The 20,035-nt window shown below is 40.7% G+C and overlaps 1 protein-coding gene across 1 annotated transcript in view; it reads right to left on the reverse strand.

The window, feature by feature from the left end:
* LOC116333166 (glucosidase 2 subunit beta-like) overlaps positions 1-20,035 on the reverse strand; it is a 157,152-nt gene that overhangs the window by 130,492 nt on the left and 6,625 nt on the right. The window contains exons 4-8 of the mRNA XM_031756349.2: positions 18,763-18,820; positions 17,706-17,823; positions 12,935-13,064; positions 4,811-4,880; positions 378-456 (exon numbers count right to left, since the gene is read on the reverse strand). Coding sequence (XP_031612209.1) covers positions 378-456; positions 4,811-4,880; positions 12,935-13,064; positions 17,706-17,823; positions 18,763-18,820 — 455 coding nt within the window. The remainder of the gene's footprint in view (positions 1-377; positions 457-4,810; positions 4,881-12,934; positions 13,065-17,705; positions 17,824-18,762; positions 18,821-20,035) is intronic.

Raw genomic sequence — 20,035 nt, forward strand, 5'->3', positions numbered from 1 at the left:
CTCATTAACTTATTTGGCCTTAATTAAGGGAATCATCAGCTGGTGACAATTCAGAGCTGATAAATCCTCCACACTCTTCAACTCTTGTGGTAGCACTCAACAACCACGGGCTTCTCTAAGAAACTGCAAAGCTAATTGAGGCTTCCAGGACTGGGCTAGGCTATAAAAAGATATCAAAAAGCTTCCAGCTGTCATTAGGAAATGGCAGTTGAAGGGAACTTTGGAGAGCCACACACGATGTGGACGACCAAGAAACTTTTAGATACACAGGAGCAGCACTGGGCTGTTTCCCCATCCAGCATCAAATAATCATAAATCATTAAAAAAAATATAACCTGCAGAGTTGTAGCTTAAACTGTGAATAAAGATGAACTTACCAGTGCTTCATCCTCAGAGAGAACACGCTGCTCATCGTGGACAAGCACCACTTTAGCCTTGATTTCATCCACTGTCAAACTGCAGAGGGTACAAAATCAGGAAGCATATTGGTATTTATCCCAATATTTTTTTTTGCCCAATATAATAAGTTGATTTCATCATGATCCACATAACATGTCATCAGCACAGCATTCACGAGCACCTGAGGCCCACTGAGACAGTCACATTTCAGTCTCATTTCCTGTGGCAGGGATTCAAAGTTTGCACAAAAGAAACAAATACTAAACTTTTCGATCAGATGCACAACCGGTCAGCAACACAAACCGACTGCATTAAACCAACAATACATTTTGGGATCAAGGATGTTCTGCTGGTAAAAGTGTTTCACTTTGAGCTGAGCACTTCTCTTTCCTTTTAGCCGATCGCAGTTTAAACTGCACAAAACATAAAGCAGCACACAGTGCAGTCAAAATCACTCATGCCAGCTATTATCCTACAGCATTTAGATCTTTTTTTCTACGGCCATTCTTCACCGCTGGTGTCTTCCTTCCTCAGGTTTTACGTAAACCAGCGCTAAACTGAATGGAGATAATGACTGCATGGCCAGGATCAATCCTAGGAGTCCATCAAAAGCGGACGTGCAGGCAAACATACAAAGCAAATAGCTTGTTCCACTACAGAGGATCAATGCTAGGGGTAAGTGCTGGAGAAAAGCAATGATCCCTCTGCATTGTCGAGCTGCACAGAGGCCACACAATGACGCCTCTAAAAAATAAATAAATAAATAAAATTTGGTGTGAGGAAAACTGGCTTTGCCCCCAATCACTGAGGGCAGATGCAGACCTGATCTCGAGAGCAGGTGCTTTGCTAGGTTTCCCTGAGAAAGACAGTAAAAATATTAGGGAACTCACACACATGCACTGATGAATCCTGACAGAGGGGAGGGGATAAAAAGCACAACCTGTTCGTGGGCCTTTGGGAGGCTCCATCATGGTTCATTTCCTGAAGCAGTTGGTAGACTCTATTTATAGGCCAGCATACTGGTACCAGTTAATCCTGCACTGGGCTGCCAACTGCTTGCCAGCTGGCACAGTGGGTTGCACTTGTGTGTGGTGCTCAGGAAGGTTTGGGCTGAAATAATCGTGAGGAAGGCAAGAATCTACCTTAATGAACAACGTGTGGGGGAATAATTTACCCCCCTGTAACGCAATATGAATCTGTGAGACTGCAAATATATAAACTTGATGTTGAAGGTGTGACCGAAACATCGGAAACGCCGCATGCAAAGATATTTCACTCAGCCTACAGCGTTAGCCTGCCGCGTCTACTCCCAGTAATAATATTTATACAGAATTAATATTAGTATTAAGTACAAACTGTGGTGATAATCAGCGGCATCTCTACCACTGACATGTTCCTTCATGCATATCAGAGCAGATTCAAAACTTTAAAGGAAAAAAAGAAAAAAAAACGGGTTGCATGAAGCAATTACTGGTGACACAAAAATGAGATTAGCTCACAGTATAAATGAGAGAACAATTATCTGTGAATCTGCATTAAAGATAATTAGCAATTCCAATCAAGTGGATTAAGAATGGGATAACATTTCACTAAGTGTCATTTGGGACAAAGCCAAGAGCTTTTTTTTTTCTCCTGCTTTGTGCACGATAAAGAGCCTGTAGTGTGCATGCTAATCTCGATCAAAGTCCCCGGCAACGTGCAAGCGTCAGGTATACCAGCAAATTTGCATTTATCATAACGGCGACTAAATCAAGCTTGACACTCGGGCATGTGAGCCGCAGAGCCGCACGGGGAGGGGAGGATTGGTGATGTAGCACACGAGTGCAAAGCCTTCACTTCCTGCTTTATTCAAATGGGCATCGGGACACGTCCTGCATCAAGATAGCCAGCTCGCTGAATCCACATACTGACAGGCTGAGACAATGGCTGGATAGAAATGAGCGACACTTGCAGATATTTCAGCTTAGTAATCTGTTTGTTTAAGCGCGAGGCGGTGCTTTGGATGGAGTGGATGGATGGAGCCAGAGCCGGGGAGGGAAGGGACTGTGGCTGGGAGGGGGTGGGCAGGAGGGCTTGAATAATGGTTTGCATCCAATCGCAGGAATGCATAAGTGGGCATATAGCGCTCCGGCAGAAAATCGCTGCACAAGCACTTCGTCCTCGATGCGGCCATATGTTTTATAGCACTTTCAGTTTACTATGCCCAGGCCAGCTTCCTTTCCGGAAGAATTTGCCCAGTTAGCTTAAGAAGTATTGATTTTTTTTTTTTTAACTTCAAGGATGTTGTGGGAAAGTGAGGAATGTGAGGGTGTGGATGGCTGTGGAGAAAAAGCATGAAGGGGGACAGCCTCATTGGATATCATGCACTCCGTTTTTCTGCAAGCCACTAGAAAAATTTACATATCTTCCCTGGCAGCAAAACGGATGCCATTCCCTTTAAAGCTGGCCGCCGTCAGACGCCGATCCTGACAGCAACTTAGTTCGTCTGTGTAGCTGCGTGGAAGGCCGGGAGATTGGGGAGCGGAGCAACAAGTGAGCCTGCTGAGACTTGAAGATCGAACAATGCAAATAAGGCGAAGAAATGCTTTTTGAGGCTTGCTGGAGAATAAATAGGTGTAGGAGTTCCAGGGAATGAGATGCGCGCATTCGACTCAGACTGATGAGACTTCACTGCTCCACAAGTTAAGGTGGAACTAATGAGTGTAATCCATATTCATACTGATGTGAACACCCATTTATTTTATAGCACGAGTAATGCAAGACAGAATAAATGCGAGTGACAACCTATAGTTTTAATCCAGTGTTATGGATCTTCTTTATCATATTTCATGTTGTTTTGGTTTCACTCTGCTGCATTAGCATTATTTCTCTTGAGGGTATCTGACATGATAATATTTCCTAAAACTCCTCGATTCACTCTGCCAGAAATTAAAGCAACTTCTTCAACAGTTTTTTGTTTTGTTTTGTTTTTTGTGGTTGTTATTTCGTGTTTTGTGGTACAGTTTCATTTGACTGCTAGTGGCCGGTAAATTAATGACTGGCTTTTGTCACCAATCAATTTGGAGAGAACAATGTTCAAAGACAGGCGATCATTTGTCAGGATAAAAAAAGATCGAATGTAACAAACGATTTAAATTCGGGACTTAACTCTAACTCTCTTATGCAGCTTTCTTGTTATTTCCGTAATTACAAGAAATTACTAGTTCTCCAGACTTCTTGAAGGACATTCAAAGCTCTTCTTTGGATCTTGGCTGCAAGATGATCCCACACCGCTCCAAGAATGCAGTGGTCCGAGTTCTGGGGAGGCCAATCCATGACTGGTAGTGTTTCATTGTATGTTTTTCTATCCACGTATGGTATTACTGCTTTGGCGGTGTTTGCAGCCATAGCGAATCATATGCTTTCCAGATTGTCTTACAAGGTGTATCAAACTCTAACCATGCTTTTCCATGGTCATAATTTCATACATTTTGACAAGATCCCCAACACCTATTGACAACAATTTGAACCAAATTGGAGTCATCCCTCCGTTAGACCTGTTGCAATGGATTTTCAGTCCCGGTCTTGTGTAAATTGGCATACCCTGTTTGGATCAGTTGAAGGGCCAGATACATCTCTCACATCCTGTATCAGGTCTTTGCTAAATTTGTCCTATTTCTGAAGTCTTTATGAGTAACCCTTGAAATATTTTTCTGAACTGAGTGGTTTCTGTCATATTTCAGGCCTGCTTATAGAACAGAATAACTGGGTTTGCATTAGAAGTTAGTGACTGTGGTCAATGCCTATGCGTCTACTTTTGGAAAACCCCAGAAACTATTGCAATGGTAGTCAAACCACGACTTTACTGATAAATCGTGAGGTGTGAAAACCCATCATTAAGTGTACAGGGGAGGTCGCAGGGAGACACCACACACCATTCCAATATATCAAGTTTCTGTTTAATAGCTCTTCAGAAAGCCTGAAGAAATATTGCACAAGGTCACTTTAAACAAATTACATTAAAGTCTGGCTCCTTGGAAGCAATATATAAAGAAATAAGGGGTGGCTGAAGACTTCTGCAGAGTGCTGGATGACGACATCATATTTTTTTTGTAGTATTGGATTTTTTAGCAATGAAATAATGCGACAAAAAGCCCATTCACCCTGGCAAGAGCAGAACCCAACAAGGAAAAACTATTTCAGCATAAAACCATCACTGGTAGCCTTCAAAACCTGAATCAGTGGATCTTTATTATGCAAAACTTTGCCTGCGTAATCAACAAAGTATTAATAGAATATGTTTCTAGTTTGGGGGGTAGTATTTTAAGGCTGACACTGAGTGCAGGTTTCCGGACTCACTAGAATGGGTAGCACTGGCCAGAACATGAAAACAAAAACAGGACTCAAAAGAGTCTGAATACAAGTTATTTACCTGCCATCTTTATTGCTGTCCAATAAATGGAAAATGCTGGTAACGGAGCTGTTCTGATGTCTGATGAGACCTAAAATAAATAAATAAAGAATCACGTGTTACTGTAGAATTATGTGATTGTTTAAATAGCAACCACTTCCATCTGAATGCAAACTGAGAGGCAGGAATGAAGAAAAGGATGGAGCTGGATTTAAAAAATATGGGGGGTGTGGAGGGCAATCAGGCAATGAGTCAGTCACGCTGTGCAAGAACATTTGGTTTCCCTGTAGGAAAAAAAAAAAGCAAGCATGCCAGAGTCCAGAATGCAATCAGGAGGCTTTGTGCTGTAACGGCTGGTATGACAGTGATTTCCCTCTTCTCCATTCATGTACGCAGGCAGATGAAAAGGAGACGCAAAAACTTCCTCAAACCCCTTTTTCCAGCGAGCATGTGACCCCAACCGATTCATTCTGTGAATCCGCATTCACTGCGAGTGGAAAGGAGAGGAAGTTCTCTTATGTTCAGCACTGAGCATCACCCGTGTCATCGGCAGAGCAGAGAATGTACAAGGGGTAAACTGATTGGCCCCTAAGTCTGGGGAAAAACACTTTACATAATGCTAATTGCACATCCGCCGCAATTATCTTTCTGTACTAATTACAGAAAAGCTCATTTTGAAATTAGCATTTCTTCCCAGTGTACAGTAAAGCAACTGTGTTAAGTGTGTGATGCAGGAGTGTTTAAAAAAAACGATCCCTTTTCTCAAACCCATCTTTGCCAAAATAAATCCATATTTATTAAGGCATGCTGTTTGTGGGATTAAAAGTTTTAAAAGATGCTAGATCGCACGCCACTCCGTGACACCGGAAACATGACCGGGAGCTGCAAACGTCTACGGAGAAGCCAGATTCCCGTCACCCTACCCCACCCCCTGTTTGTTGACTGTATTCAACCCCGGGAGTTAAACAAGATTTGCTAATATTCTCCTGCAATACACACAGCATCTGTCATATTAGTGGCTTATTCTTTTGTTTGAACAGCACTCTATTCCCAACCTAATGCTTGACATTCTCAACCCATCCTCTGGTCGCTCTGTCTCGCCAAAAAAAAAAAAAAGTGAGCGCACTAAAGGAGGAAGAGAAATGGTTTCATCCCTCCCTCTACTGCAGAGCCATAGCTATGAAAAACAACCATAAGGAGGATGGATGGAGACGAAGGCAGGGGAAGAAAAAAAGATAGAGTGGATGCAGGGGATTGGAGGGTGGTGGGTGGGGTGGGGGTTGGTTGGCAAAAGGTAAGAGGAAGAGTCGAGAGGAATGGGGAAAATAAAAGAGAATAGGAGGGAGAACAAACAAAAAAAAAAGAAAAATAGGGGAAAGAGGTTCAAGACATTGGCTCTTTAGGCCGACGGCACATATAGGGGGACTATGTTTACTAATGGACACCATCAGTCATCCACCCATGTTGCTCGGGCAATATCACGGCACACTCGTAAAATAAAAGAGAGGCACAAAGAGAACAGAGGGAAATGGAACATATCAGCGGGAGACTGCAGATCTACGCCTAGCCTACAGACCATGTTATCCACACAGAGCTTTGTTATTGTAGGCTCGCGCTGCACTCCAAGGCTAAGAAAACACACATTGTCCTGTCTCTTATACACCATAAGCAAGATTTCCAAGAAGGGAAATTACAGTTTTCTGTATGAAAAAAATGCTTTGAAATGGAAATAGATCAAAAAACGCTGCAGGTAGAATCTTTTTTTGTTTTTGCTTTATCGAGGGGATGAGGAGACTGGAAATACTGAGACAGAAACCTGAAAATAAATATTTGAACCTAAACGGTGCGTTTAACGGTGAGCGTTCGCAGCATCAGAATGACTCAGACTGTGCATCACGTTCAGGAAAAAAACCACTGCAGCACAATGAGAGCTTTGCAGTGTACAAAATCAATATCTTACTCATTAGAGTTTGCTCATAAATTCATCAAGGTTGTGATTACAGTTGCTGAGCTAATTGCCTTATTCCCAGAACTCTTTTCAAGGTTCCCACACGGCTGTGAGTGATTTTCCAGGAAATTTTTTAACAACCTGGAGCTGATATGACACGCAGGTTTTACAAATGAGATAAATGATTGTGCTGCGAGGAAGCTCGGGTATTTGTAACTCGAAAAATCAACTATTAAATTACAAGGTACAATTAATAAAGATGAAAGAATAAAACTAGTCTACATTCTCTGTGGAGAGCTTAGCAGAGCTACCATCACTCAGTCCTGCTTTAGGACTAAATTACCACAAAAATATTTTAAAAATATATCAAATTTAATGGAATTTCAGAGTGAAGCTCTGTTTTCAGTGAGGGTTTTTGCCGCTTGACTGAAAATGTCAAGCCTGATGGGACCTTCTGAACTCTTTTATGTTTCACGCTGTTTGTTTGGCTCTACAAGGACAATCAAGCGTTTCCTTATCTGGAGAGGAGCCGTATAACCAGGGATATGAAGCACTCTGTTAGAGTTCACAACAGGAGGACAATGCCTGCTGCAACACGTGTTATTGCATGATATCAAGAAGACATACGTTTTATAAAGTCTACAGTCAGGGAGACAAGAATTTTTCATTTTTTTCTTTATGCAAAACATGTTTTATTAGAAATAAATATCAAGAACCTGTAGTCTTTTGAATTCATTCTCTGCTTTCCATAGAACAGGATATAATGAAGTACATCCAGTGTTTATGACTGGATCTGGTCCATATAGGTTAGCTCAGGGGAACTACTCGAATCCTCAGAGGCAAGATAGCAGACACTCTGTCTATAGTGCTTAGTACATCCTTCATATACAAAGATACAGACATTCTCTATATTAATATATTCCAACAATACATATTTTGTTGCATTTAGTTAATCTCCTCCTATTCAAACCTACCATTAGCATTTGCATTTACATGTGAATGCACATTAAAGACAGGGAAGCGTAATCATCTATGGCTAAAGGGCTTATAGTCTATTTCTCCTTTAAACAATTTTTATACAGAGATTTCCTTACATATACAGGACTGCGCAAAAATCTTGAGCGACACCCAATTTCTTTATATTTTGCTTGGAAAATAGGAAAAGAGTACATCAATTTATTCAAATATGTACAAACATACATGGAAATACATTATCCAAGGCAAAAACAGAGTTTGTGAAATTCTAACAAGCTTAAAAGTCAATATTTGGTTTGACCACCTTTATTCTGCAACACACTCTGAACTCGCTTTTCTTGTAATTTCTGTAAGTACTCTTCAGGAATACTTCTCCAGGCTTCTTGAAGGACTCTTCTTTGGATGTTTCTGCCTTTTGTTCTGTTCTCTGTCAAGATGATCCCACACTGCTTCAATAATGGTGAAGTCTGGGCTCTGGGGAGGCCAATCCATGACTCATAGTGTTCATCATGTGTTTTTATATCCACGTATGCTTTTCCTGAAACATACCTTCAACTGAAGAGCCCTCTCTCTGCTCCTGTGTCAGGTCTTTACTGAATTTTTTTGGTATTTAGTAAGGATATGTAGATAGTACTGCCGACTTATTTTAGGCTTGCTACATTTCTATTCTAGGCTTGCAAATACTAGTCCTACATTTCCTCATACTTCATACTATAAGCCAAGTTTATGGCTAGCAGTTCGTTAGGAATGATGCTGTTAAAAAAAATTATGTTTTATGCCTGTGCATTTTTCAGAAATTCAACTAAGGAAATGTGAACAAATAATGAGTTTTTTGACAGGCTGTTGGTAACAAAGTGCCTGAAGATACAATTTAAATTTGGTTCTTTGATAAATTGTCTGCTTTGTGTCGACACAACGCTCGTTTATCCCTTGAGTTAGGTGCCTTTTTTAATCCTTCACTGATTCATAAATCTGGAAAGCTTTAAAAGACCTTCGTAAAGTCAAAACAACAATTTCTCAAGGAAACTTCACTAAAAAATAACCGGAAATCAAAATACAAAGAAATGAGGGGTGGCTCAAGATTTTTACACAGCACTCTATCTGCAAGTAAAAGTCCACTTTAAAGAAATCAAATAAAGGTGACTGATTCCCATCTTTATTTGATGTTTTCAGGAATAAAGACAATAAACCTTGTATCACACACATACTATGCTCCAAAAATCACTCTGATGTTCATGTTAAGCAGATATGGTAGAGGCAATGGCCCCAATGCCAGGCTCAGACTACATACCTGCTTCGGATCAGTCCATACAATGGGCCTTATAGCAGAAATCTACAGCAGGTCTGATTTATCCCCAGCTTGTACTATTAAAAGTTGTCTGGGAAAGATACAGGATCTTAGATAGCGCCAATGTTCAGTAAGTATTATCTTGAAACAAGTTAGTTTAATGAGCCAGTTTTAAACTTGCCAAATTGCAAACAGACTTGTCATTTAAATTAGTATGTCTTTGTAATATTTTGGATAAAGCAGCAAACTTTTTTTTTTAAATTCAACATTTCAGACAGCATCCTAACTTCTCTGAAAACAATCCTAACACTCTATTTTAGTTATAAGATGCAAAACTGTAAATAGCTTTAGATGTTTGTATCTTACAAAGATCACTTTCTCTGCTCCTGATTGACGAAACGTGGGAGAGCAATTTTGAAAAAACAAAATGACATTGTATTGGTTGAATTTACAAAAAAAGATTTGAAGACAGCAACTGAGAATATATGAAATCATATATTTTATGATTTGGTTTTGTTTGGGAGCTTTTTGGTACAATTGTAAAAAAAGTTAAATAAACTGAAGAAATAACTGTTAGATAAACTGATTATTAAAATGATCCGTGTTACAAAAGTTTGGGTCGTCCTTGTGTTCATGGCAGCTGTACAAACAGCTGTAAAAATAGCTACGCTTGTTGAACACAAGATGCGTATTTTTTTAAGATGTATTTAGCAACTAATGTATTCAGGTACGCCCACACATCAAACATCTGAGTCGACTCTGTCTCAATATAATTATAAAGTGGGTTGAACTGCGTGGTCCAGAATATTTTCCCCATTTGGAGTTTTACTGTTTACAACCAAAATGTATGAGTGTACTTTTTAAATATAACCAGCCTTTGATGAACTCTTTGAATTACATGTGGAAAATGTGTGTGGTGTGCTATAACGACAGCAAACTAAGCCTATTTGGCCGCCTTGGCATTCTGCAATCTCTGTATTCATGCTACGGGCCATCCACAAGTGCACACGAGCAGAATGGAAGTGGTTTGCAAGGCGGTCTGCTAGAGAAATCAGGTCAACCAGTGGATTACCAATGAACTTGAGGAAATCCCCTCAAACTGTGGATGAACTTCAAGTCTGCGTAGCTTTGCATTACTGGATGTACAGTAAAAGAGAGAAACTAGCACGAGTCGTACACTGTGCCTCTATATGATGGAGTTAATATCAAGCAAACATCATTAAAGAGGGAGGAGACCTCGACGTGAACCCAAGGCTTATCATGGATGCCATTAAGACGGAAAGAAAACAACCGCACACGATCAGCATCCTTTCTTATTAGCTGGGAATAACAAAGTCTTTGCTATTCAATGAGGATTTACTCCTGATTTCCCAACATGCTCGGCAAAATGGGAAAAAAATGAAAATCAGGCCCACTGCTTTGCTAGAAGAAGAGCACTGAGTAACCCAGCTGTGTCTATGAACAAGCATGTTTTTATATCTTCCTAATAAAAATGTCATATATGTGAAGGTTGGACTCATCGACTGAGTTGTAGTTCCTTAACAAAATAATTTGATAATTTAAAAGAAGGAAAATGGCAAACACATAGTGCTTGTTTAGAATCTAATAAACGCATGGACCGTATACCACAAATATCGAAATCAATACAACTTAGAATGTTGTTCTATCACGTCTAACACCCACAAAAAGTCCTGCAATATATCTTTCACTGTATCGCACACAATGTGCCACAAGAAACTAATTTTCTTTGAGGGTACAAATAACCTGGCCCTTTAAAACTTCTCAATAACTGCGCGTGAAGCCCCGGAGACACATTTGAGCGACAGGCGCTGTAAAGGGAGAGACTGTTAAGTTCTACTTTGCAGGCTCAGCTGGTTGTTCTTCTGGCTTTTCTCTCTTATTTTGACTCATGCGACTGACAGGTCAGAAATGGAAAGACAAGATATTCGTGGAAAAAAAGTGTCTGTCTTGTTGTGATGTTTCTATATTTGTTTGTAACTCAGTGTGTGTCCTCACGAGTACAACGTTAAAAGGTCGTTTAAGGCAATTGTTTTAACGAATGTTTCTTGCTACCCAAATGTATAATTAAGGTAACTAACTGAAGAGGCTTTTTAAATTATTATTTCACAACTGTGACACTGATGACAAAATTACATGATGCTACAGAGTTACAGTGACACAAAAGAAAATGTGGCAATTGAGTTAATTGTGTTTCGCAATTTTCGTGTAGACCTGAGATTAACCCTATCTAATGAAAATACGTTTGTAAAGGTAACAATTGTAAAAAAACAATGGGTAATAACGATTTAATTTAAAACTGGAGTAAAACTGGTGACCCTCAAATTACATCCTAGAGGTTTGGGGGTTTTTTTAAAGGCAGGTGGTTCCTGAAATGAATCAAAAACATCAGGATTATGTTTTAACCAAATCACAGCCTTCAAGTTTTTAGTGAAAAAAGGAGAAAACAGAGCTGGTTGCATGCATTATCATAACTGTTGATCTGTCCTTCATGAGTTCTTTCTTCTTTACCCCGAGTTATTTAACTTCTGTTCACTTACACTCATTCATTTAATAAGCACCACCTCAATGAGTCATAATGCGGTGATTCAGGGAGTTTAACTGCTGTGGGAATCCACCTAGAGCACCTGCAATCTTTAAATAAAGATATCAATGTTTGGCAGCAGTGTATCCACACCGTAGCGAAAGAAAAAAAGTCAATAAGATACACTGTCACATCAATACATTTTTCAGCTTCTACTGTGGGCAGATAAATGAACATTCACCAACAAGTAACGTCATAAGCAGGACAAAGACTGGAACTTTGAAGAAGCCATACACACACACATGAACTCACAGATTTATTAAAACTGCAAAATAAGACCCCAGATGGATGGCAAAACATAGACAAGACCTGCCAACACGACCACAGAAATGAAAACTGATGGTTGCAACACCTTGAAGATGAGCAGTAATGGAAGTGAAGGATGATGGCGCCGGGAACACGTGGGGGGGGGGCCCGTGACGACTAGCAAAGGTCAGCTTGCACACCTTGGGAGGCATGATGGATGTGTGCTCTGAGAAGCTCCAAAGTCAAATGACCTTTATTGCAATCAAAACTTTTATTTTGAGGACCACTTTGACACAAGGCAGAATCAATTACCAGCACTATACAATATCTAGGTGTGTGCTGTTTGATATATGGATGAGCAAAGAATAAGACAGAAGTTTAAAACATTAATAAATCCTTTATTTCTGTGTTTTATGAGGCGTAACATGAAGGACCGCTTTAATATTTGAAATAAAAATGAACTGAACTGAACTGAACTGAATATCTGTGCTGCAACAAGCTAGAAATCTAAAACTAAATCTAAAATTAAGCTAACTTAACCCAAACGGTCTCCATGCCCTGCCTTCCCAACACAGACTTAATGATTCTAAATCCACATGGACTACAGAGCTAAAAACGACTGAGCCCGTTTCCCATCCAGCCTCACTACTTTCAATATGTTCACATACACAAGTCTGAACGTCATTTAAATGCCGAGCCAGCTTGTGCTTGCAGTGATAAGGGAATTTTCCAGTGAGTCATAAGCAACTTCTCTCTGAAGGCTTGTGGAACGTAAAAAGAGAGCTGGGGGAAATGCAATATGCTGTTGCTCAGCAATCCTCTCCCAGTCCGCTTATTTCAACGACACAGGCATCTGTATTTAACCCTTCCAGCTCCTCCCTATCTTCTACCATTTGTCATCCTGACCGTGTGACCTGAGGTTCTCAGGCCAATTTACTTTTGCTCAATGCAAGGTCGAGCTGAAACGAAATGAAAGTTGCCCCGCAGCTGCTAAAATTGCCTAACTACTGTCCACAAACTGAAGCAATTTAGTGAAAGGAGCAAATAGCTTTAAATGACTCGGATTAAAAATGGCATGACCCTTACCACCGTCCCCTGCTTCCAGTGCCTTTAACGTTTGCTCTTTGAGTCGGTCGGCTTCGTGTTTTTTCCTCCTGTGTTCCTCCAACTTGACCTGCAGGTCTTCAGCCACCTGCTGGAGCTCTCTGAGCTGGGCCTAATGAGATGACATGGAAACAAAAAATAGAAAAAAACATGGCCAACTTTGTCAAATTTATAGCTATTTATAACTATACCTTACAGTAAGTATGCAAGATAGCAGCAACAGTTTGCATTGGTCTTAAATCTGAAAAATTGATTTCCAATCTTGAATCTCACCATTGTGGTTTTTTTTTAAATCAACTTCCTTTGGAAATGTAACTTTCATGCAATTTGGACTAGTCAAAAGAACATCAGCGTTCACATCTGATGTTCATAAATTTGGCTATTGTTTAGTTTTATAAGTCGTAAATATTGGATACTGGCTGCAGAAAGACAATACACAGAAATAGGCCCAGAAAGGTAAAGCAGTCTTACAACATTTCGTATTAGGCTTGTACTGTTGTTACAGATTGGCAGTATTGTGTAGGTTGCCCCACACTTTTTAAAAAACAGAGACCGTTTCTTAAGTAATGTTAGCTTCTCTGTTGTTTGGTTGGCTCATTACTTTATTATACAATGTTTCCAGATATCAACTCTAAACATTTTGGAAACAGACTGGTCTTTTGGATAACTCAACCACTCTCCCACTGAAAACGCTACATCCAGATGAACAGACTCAACTTTTTGGTGCATGGAGCCAAGAATTGCAGTTTAAGGTGAAATGTTTCAGCAGCTAACAGATGCGTTGGAATCAAATTTGACACGGACTTGAACCTCAAGCTCAACCTCACAGAGTGAGCATGAATAAGTTGTAATAATGTTGATGATCCACCGATATATAGCTAGCCGCCAAGTTTTATTTTGCTCAGCATTTCAAATACCTACAGAACTAATGAGAATGCCAACACCATCCATTTTTTGTGCTTAGTCCTTTAATGGTAGCATGGTTAATACAATTATAAACCTCCAGAGCAGAAAAATGAAGCCAACGCAGAAATGCCAAAAACCGCAGTTCATTGAATGGCCACTCGAGGGCATTTGAGTGAACCATCTTAAAAGCTTTAATAATGAAATTAACATATTTGCAGATTAGTACATACAGTGCTTTTGCTCTCTATAGCTAATTTTAGTGTGACGTGTTAGATTTCACAAACCAGTGGTTAATGTCCATGAGAAAACCTCGCACCTGCTTGATAGCAGCATGTTAGCACTGTTGAAGCAAGCAGTGTGGATGCTGTTGTTTAGCACTCAAAACCATTTCCTTCCTGTGTACACTGCTGTGATTATATACACCAGCAGGCTCATGGCACGTTGTAAAGTTCTTCATCCCATATTTAGCTGCATCTTGAACAAAATTCCATCGTGGATACAAATTTTGGAGATATATGTTGACAGTCGCACATGAAACAAACGCACTAAATGTTAATAATCGCTGTACGTGTGACTATAATCATGCAAAGTTTCATTGATATTGGCCCACCAGTTAAGGAGGCCATAGGGTACACGCAGACATATGCTAACATCATTATAATGAGATTTTTAATGATAAACAAAGCACAGAGACTATTATTGCGAAATAAACTGACAGATAAACAGAAGCACGAGAATTTTCTCTCTTTTTCCTCATCTACCTCCGAAACAGAACCAACCAACACCGTGTATTTACAAAAACTTGTACCACAGCAGCCGGGCCTGCACAATGGACTATTTAAATCACTTGCATCAGGAGGTGTTGCTGTCGCACCAAATACGACAGCTTTTGACAACCAAGCATAACCTATCATCACTCTCTGTAATGGACCAATTAATATGAAAGAGCAGCAGCTCCTTGTTCGCGTGCATGTGTGTGTGCATGTGTGTGTGTGTCAGCTCTGCCGTCCAATCTGTCCTCAGAGACTCTCATAATGCAGTGATGGATTCTGTGAGGTTCAGCTAGGGATGACTACCTTTCTAGGCCATGCTGCTTGCTTAGACACCTTCAGCTTGCAGCGGTGATTTATGGGCTCCATTATGAGGAGTACAAGAACATATTTACTTGTGGAAAAAACACCCATAACATGCAAGAAGTTCTTCCATTGTGTAAAAAAAGAAGTAGAAAACACCAGAAACTAATATAAAGCTTCTCGCTGTTGCAAATTTTTCAAAGAATTAAAAAGAAAAAAGTAGAGAAAAGTGATTCTGAGGATAAGGAACGGCTGACACTGCACTTCATTTCCTGCTTTAACATGTACTTTTAAGAGTGGGGCAATAAACAGAAAGATAATCACAAACATCCTTAAATGGGTTTTATTGAATACCAATTTGTATTCAATTAACAGCAGCATTCCCATTTCTGCTTGTTCTGTGGCACATGAGGCTACAATTTGATTATTTTTTGGTTAAAGTTTGATCGCAAGTGTTTTCTTTAACAGCAGTTTCCTCTTGAACCCTTGAACCACAGGAAGAGTTCATTTTTGAGTCATTGTGTAAGGTTTCCAACACGAGGCCCCGGAGGTAACCCTGCCGTATCAACAGAGACACGCTGAGAAAAGAGGATCGCAAAGTGCGGCAGGGCTAGGAGGGCTGGGTGACACTTCAGCCTCGATCTGCCAATCAGCTGCCACCGAAAAGAACACGGAGAGGGGGACAAAAAGGAAAAGGAAGGAAAATAGAGCAGAGTGCAGGGTAAAAACCCAGGGATCATCAGCTGGCAAATCAGACATGTGTGAGCTCGCACATGTGAGTGTGATAAAAAGTGGCCTTCAGACAAATCTGTGCTGTAAACAAGTGGTTTCTTCCTCTCTCTCTTTTTCTCTGACATCTTTTATAAGCGCTGCAAGATTTAAACAGCTGTGCTCAGAATCCTTCAAGATACCTTAGAAATGAATAATCAGGGCAGGAAATAACAAGGATTCATAGCAGCCCTGAAAAAAGTCAGAACAGCGTAAATGTGCTGCATCAACAAAGAGTCCAAAATCCAAATAATGATGATGAACAACACTCAGATGCTGCCATTTCAATCGCTAATACACTTAAAGCTGTAGGAGCTGCAGTGTTGGAAAGTAACTTGTAGTTTCTAAAGGCCACTAATGCATTAAGTAATGAGACCACTGAAGCGTCCTCGGAGATCCGCAGCTGCCAAATTTACCATATAATTTGCACCAAACTCCAGGAGTCCGTCTCTAAATTGGCTCAGTGCTCGCTGAAGTAAATGTGCAAATGGAGAGGAAAAACTGTAAAGCAGTCGCTGCTCGACCCCAAGTTCTGCAAAGGAGTCAAAAAGAGAAAAAAAAAAAAAACGGGGGTCTGATTGCTCACGTACTTGTTTACTGGTGCTGATTTACACCCAGTCATTTACTCCTTACTGCTTTAGAGCGACGGCAAATGAAGTATAGTCACAGCTGAATTCCTTAAGAGACACAATAAAATGCAAAGTTGGGTGGCAGGAGCAGAATATGATGATGTTTATGGGTTACAGATAACAGTGAGAACTAGAATCCGAATCCGAGACGTGACGCATTATATAGCATAGCGATGTCTGTTGTGCTAAAACTGGAGGCCACTCAGCAGGAAATGACATGAATTGATCAACTAAAACGACACGATCCAAGTAACATAATGGAGGGAGGAAAATTGCAGGGCTTTTTTTTTTTTTTTGACAGCTAGGAAGCAGCGAGCTTCTTACTGTGATAAGGCAAAAAGTACCTGCACAGCAGGCTGAGGCTGGTGCTGGAAACTGGTGCCGGGAGCACAACAGACGCCTGTAGCAGCAGGTGCTGCGAACATGTATGATCAAAACAGCATCACAAGCTGCTCACTTAGAATAGCAATGCTCTGAGAGCAGCATATATGAAAGCAAATCAACCTTTCCGTCAACTGTTAGCTAAGAAACGCTGTAGAAGCCACTGAATGGCAGCACACGCAGAAAAAAGTTAACCGAGTGTCTTTATATCCAAACTATGAGCTCAGTACATTTACCTTTAGTCCCCTAACCAGAACTGCTTTCCTGTACAATATAATCCACTAGCTTTTCTTATTAGAGCCATCATGAGTTTGACACATGCATCTTAGCCAGCTGTTGGTTCAAAGCGTCTTACAAATGTGTCTCTGGACTCATCTGTGAAGGTTCTCAATCATCCAGGTCATTGTAGTCTAAGGAGCTTGAAAAGAAAGGCGTCTGGACGTTTCACCTCTCATCCAAGAAGCTTCTTCAGTTCTAAGAACAATTGGTGGAGAGTCACAGATTTTAAGCCCTATGGGAGTGTCCCCCAGAGGGTCATGGACCCCCTATTGGACCCTATAGACTCACAGTGGTGCTGAAGCCACCAGCTGGGGGGCCTTCTTGTGTAAAGCCTGTGCATGTGCAGTTTCCCTCCAATCACTCCAGCAGTCCAAAGACATGCATGCTAGGTTAACAGGTGATTCTCCAATCCCACTTTGATGCTGAACTAGACAGGTGAGAGAGAAACCAACTCAGTGTAATGTCACCCTGCTGCATCACTAATTTAACTCTATGCTTTGAGGAAGACCGCTTCAAACCTGTTAATCAGTTCTCTAATAGTTTTGGAACCTCTAAACTCGAAATCACAGAAGTTATCCCAGTTTTCTCCTGATGTAGAGGCCGTGTTTAGACGACGGCTTAGTTCCAACGAACTTCCACGAACTGATCTTCTTTTCGGGTGGTTTTCAAACACATGCCGCATAATAGCTGGAACTTCTACAAGAAAAAAAAATGTACCTGTTTCTCCCTCCAGAGTAGCACTCCCTCCTCAATCAGCTGCTGCTTGAGTCGCAAACCTTCATCCAAGGTCCTCATCTGGCCCTCCACGTACGCCCTCTCTCTCTGTCCTAGATTCCTGGAGGAAAGGCGAGAGATAGAGAAAGAGAGGAAGCACAGTCCCATCATTACTGAGAAAACGCCAGCCGCTCCTGTTATGGTCACCGAGATGGCGCAATCCAATTTTTAAGGGCCTGCGATGCAGCAGGAATCCAAATGGGAAAATAGAAGAGTAAATAAGATGGGGGCCGATGCTCTGCGGCGCAGCTAAATTGTTTCTGAAGCCTGGCAAACACAATATGAGTGCGGACCTTGTGAAAACATAATGAGATACACTCTGCTTGTACGCGGCTTCGAGACGAATGGCGCGGTGAATGAAATAATAGAGGACTGTCAACAAAAGAAGTGGGTTAGCGACATTTACACAGCGGGCTGCGTTTCTGCGCCGCGGCATCGTCCATCTTTGCAGCGCAGCTCAGAAAAACATGATGAATACATCGTGGCAGGAAAATGAATTCTTATAAACATTTGTATTCAGGGACCTTCCACCTTTGCGCCGAGTAATTTATAACTTATCTAAATTATCTCCCAGGAAAAAAAGGCTCTGGGTGGTGGGAGCAGTTTAAAGCAAAAAGGAGGAGGAGGAAAAAATTGCAAGAAGGTCGTGAGTCAGATTTGCATTTAACAGATGAACTCTTCAAAACAATGTTGTGATGCACACACAGCCTGAACTACACTGAGTTTTTAAATCATAGTGACACCATGCCCCCTGGTGGCACAGTAACCGATTCACCGCAGAGTCCATCATACTGCTGCTATGATAAGCAGCTTTCTATTCAGAGCATCGGTGAATTCCCCTCAAAGATCTCTGTTTTACATCAGACCGGATGAATATCTTTTCACATTTGGATATTTATTTTTAAATAACTGGACCCTCTGGCGTCTGGTGACATATTTCGAGTCAAACTGCACATGTGTTAATACATAAATACCGAATCTCAATTTTGAGTCAACTGACCAGCAAGTGTTCTGGCAGCGAGCGTGGCTGTTGTATTCATCGGAAGCATCGCAGCAATCTGGCAAAGAGACACAGGAGAAACCAATCCAACGCACACAGACGAAAACAGGAAAAGCATACCACATTGTCAGAACAGAGAGGTTTACAATGTCTTACTCTATTACTACATAACAGATCAAAGTTTGTTTTTTAACTAATACACAACAAAAAGACACAAGATCCTTTCTGGCAAAAGCAATATTTTGCTTTCCAACATAGAGTACACAGTTTTTGTCATTAAAATTATAACAAAAACTAAACAAAAATATGCTACAGAAAAACTGAGCTGAAACTTTAAGCCAATAAACTCTTCCAGTAAGTCAAGAGAAACTTCAACAGCATCTTTAACACAGCCTGAACTGTCTTAGGCAGCTTTCTTGGAATTTCTTTAAGTAGTCTTCAGGAATAGTTCTCCAGACTTCTTGAAGGACATTTAAAGCTCTTTGGATGTTGGCTGCCGTTTATTCTGTTTTCTGCTCCCATTCTTCTTCAATAATGTTGAGCTCCAGACTCTGGGGAGGCCAATCCATGACTCATTTTACTGCATTGGCAGCACGTTTGGGATCATTGTCACGCTGAAATATGAAGCTGACTCATTCCAGATGGTATTCCACAGTGAATCAAAATCTGATGATGCTTTTCTGTGTTCATAATTCCATCGATTTTGATCCCCAACACCACTGGCTGAAATACAGCCCATGACAGAGCCTCCACTAAGTTTTACAGACATAAACACTGACTATTATACCCTTCTACTGACCTCTTCTGTACATACTGGAGGACAGAGATTTCAAATTTGGATTCATCCCTCCATCGGACTCGTAGCCACTAATTTTCAGTCCAGTACTTAAGTAGTTTGACTTTTAGTTGTTTATTTTTAGTTCTTTTTTCTTCTACTTCTTCAGTTTCCTGAAAATTTTTGAAGGACACATTGCACACCACGCCAGTATGCCGAGTTTGCAGATAAAAGCTATTCGGAAAGCCCGGACACCTGTTGCTCAAGTCCATTTTAATATTTACGAGAAAGTCTCGCTCCCTAGAAGGGAAGTATAAAGAAATCAAGACTTCTGCACAGTACTGTAGCTTAGCACAGCATTAAGGCTAGAAACCATGGTGATGTATCCACTGTGACATCTGACAGTGCTTTGTGAAGCTCAGGTTTAAAGCTGTTGGGGGTTTTTGGAACCAGAAGTGACCGTGGCTGAATAAGCTGGTAAGAAAAGTACTTCAGCTC

The sequence above is a fragment of the Oreochromis aureus genome, linkage group 3 (genome assembly GCF_013358895.1).
Source record: "Oreochromis aureus strain Israel breed Guangdong linkage group 3, ZZ_aureus, whole genome shotgun sequence".
NCBI lineage: Eukaryota > Metazoa > Chordata > Actinopteri > Cichliformes > Cichlidae > Oreochromis > Oreochromis aureus.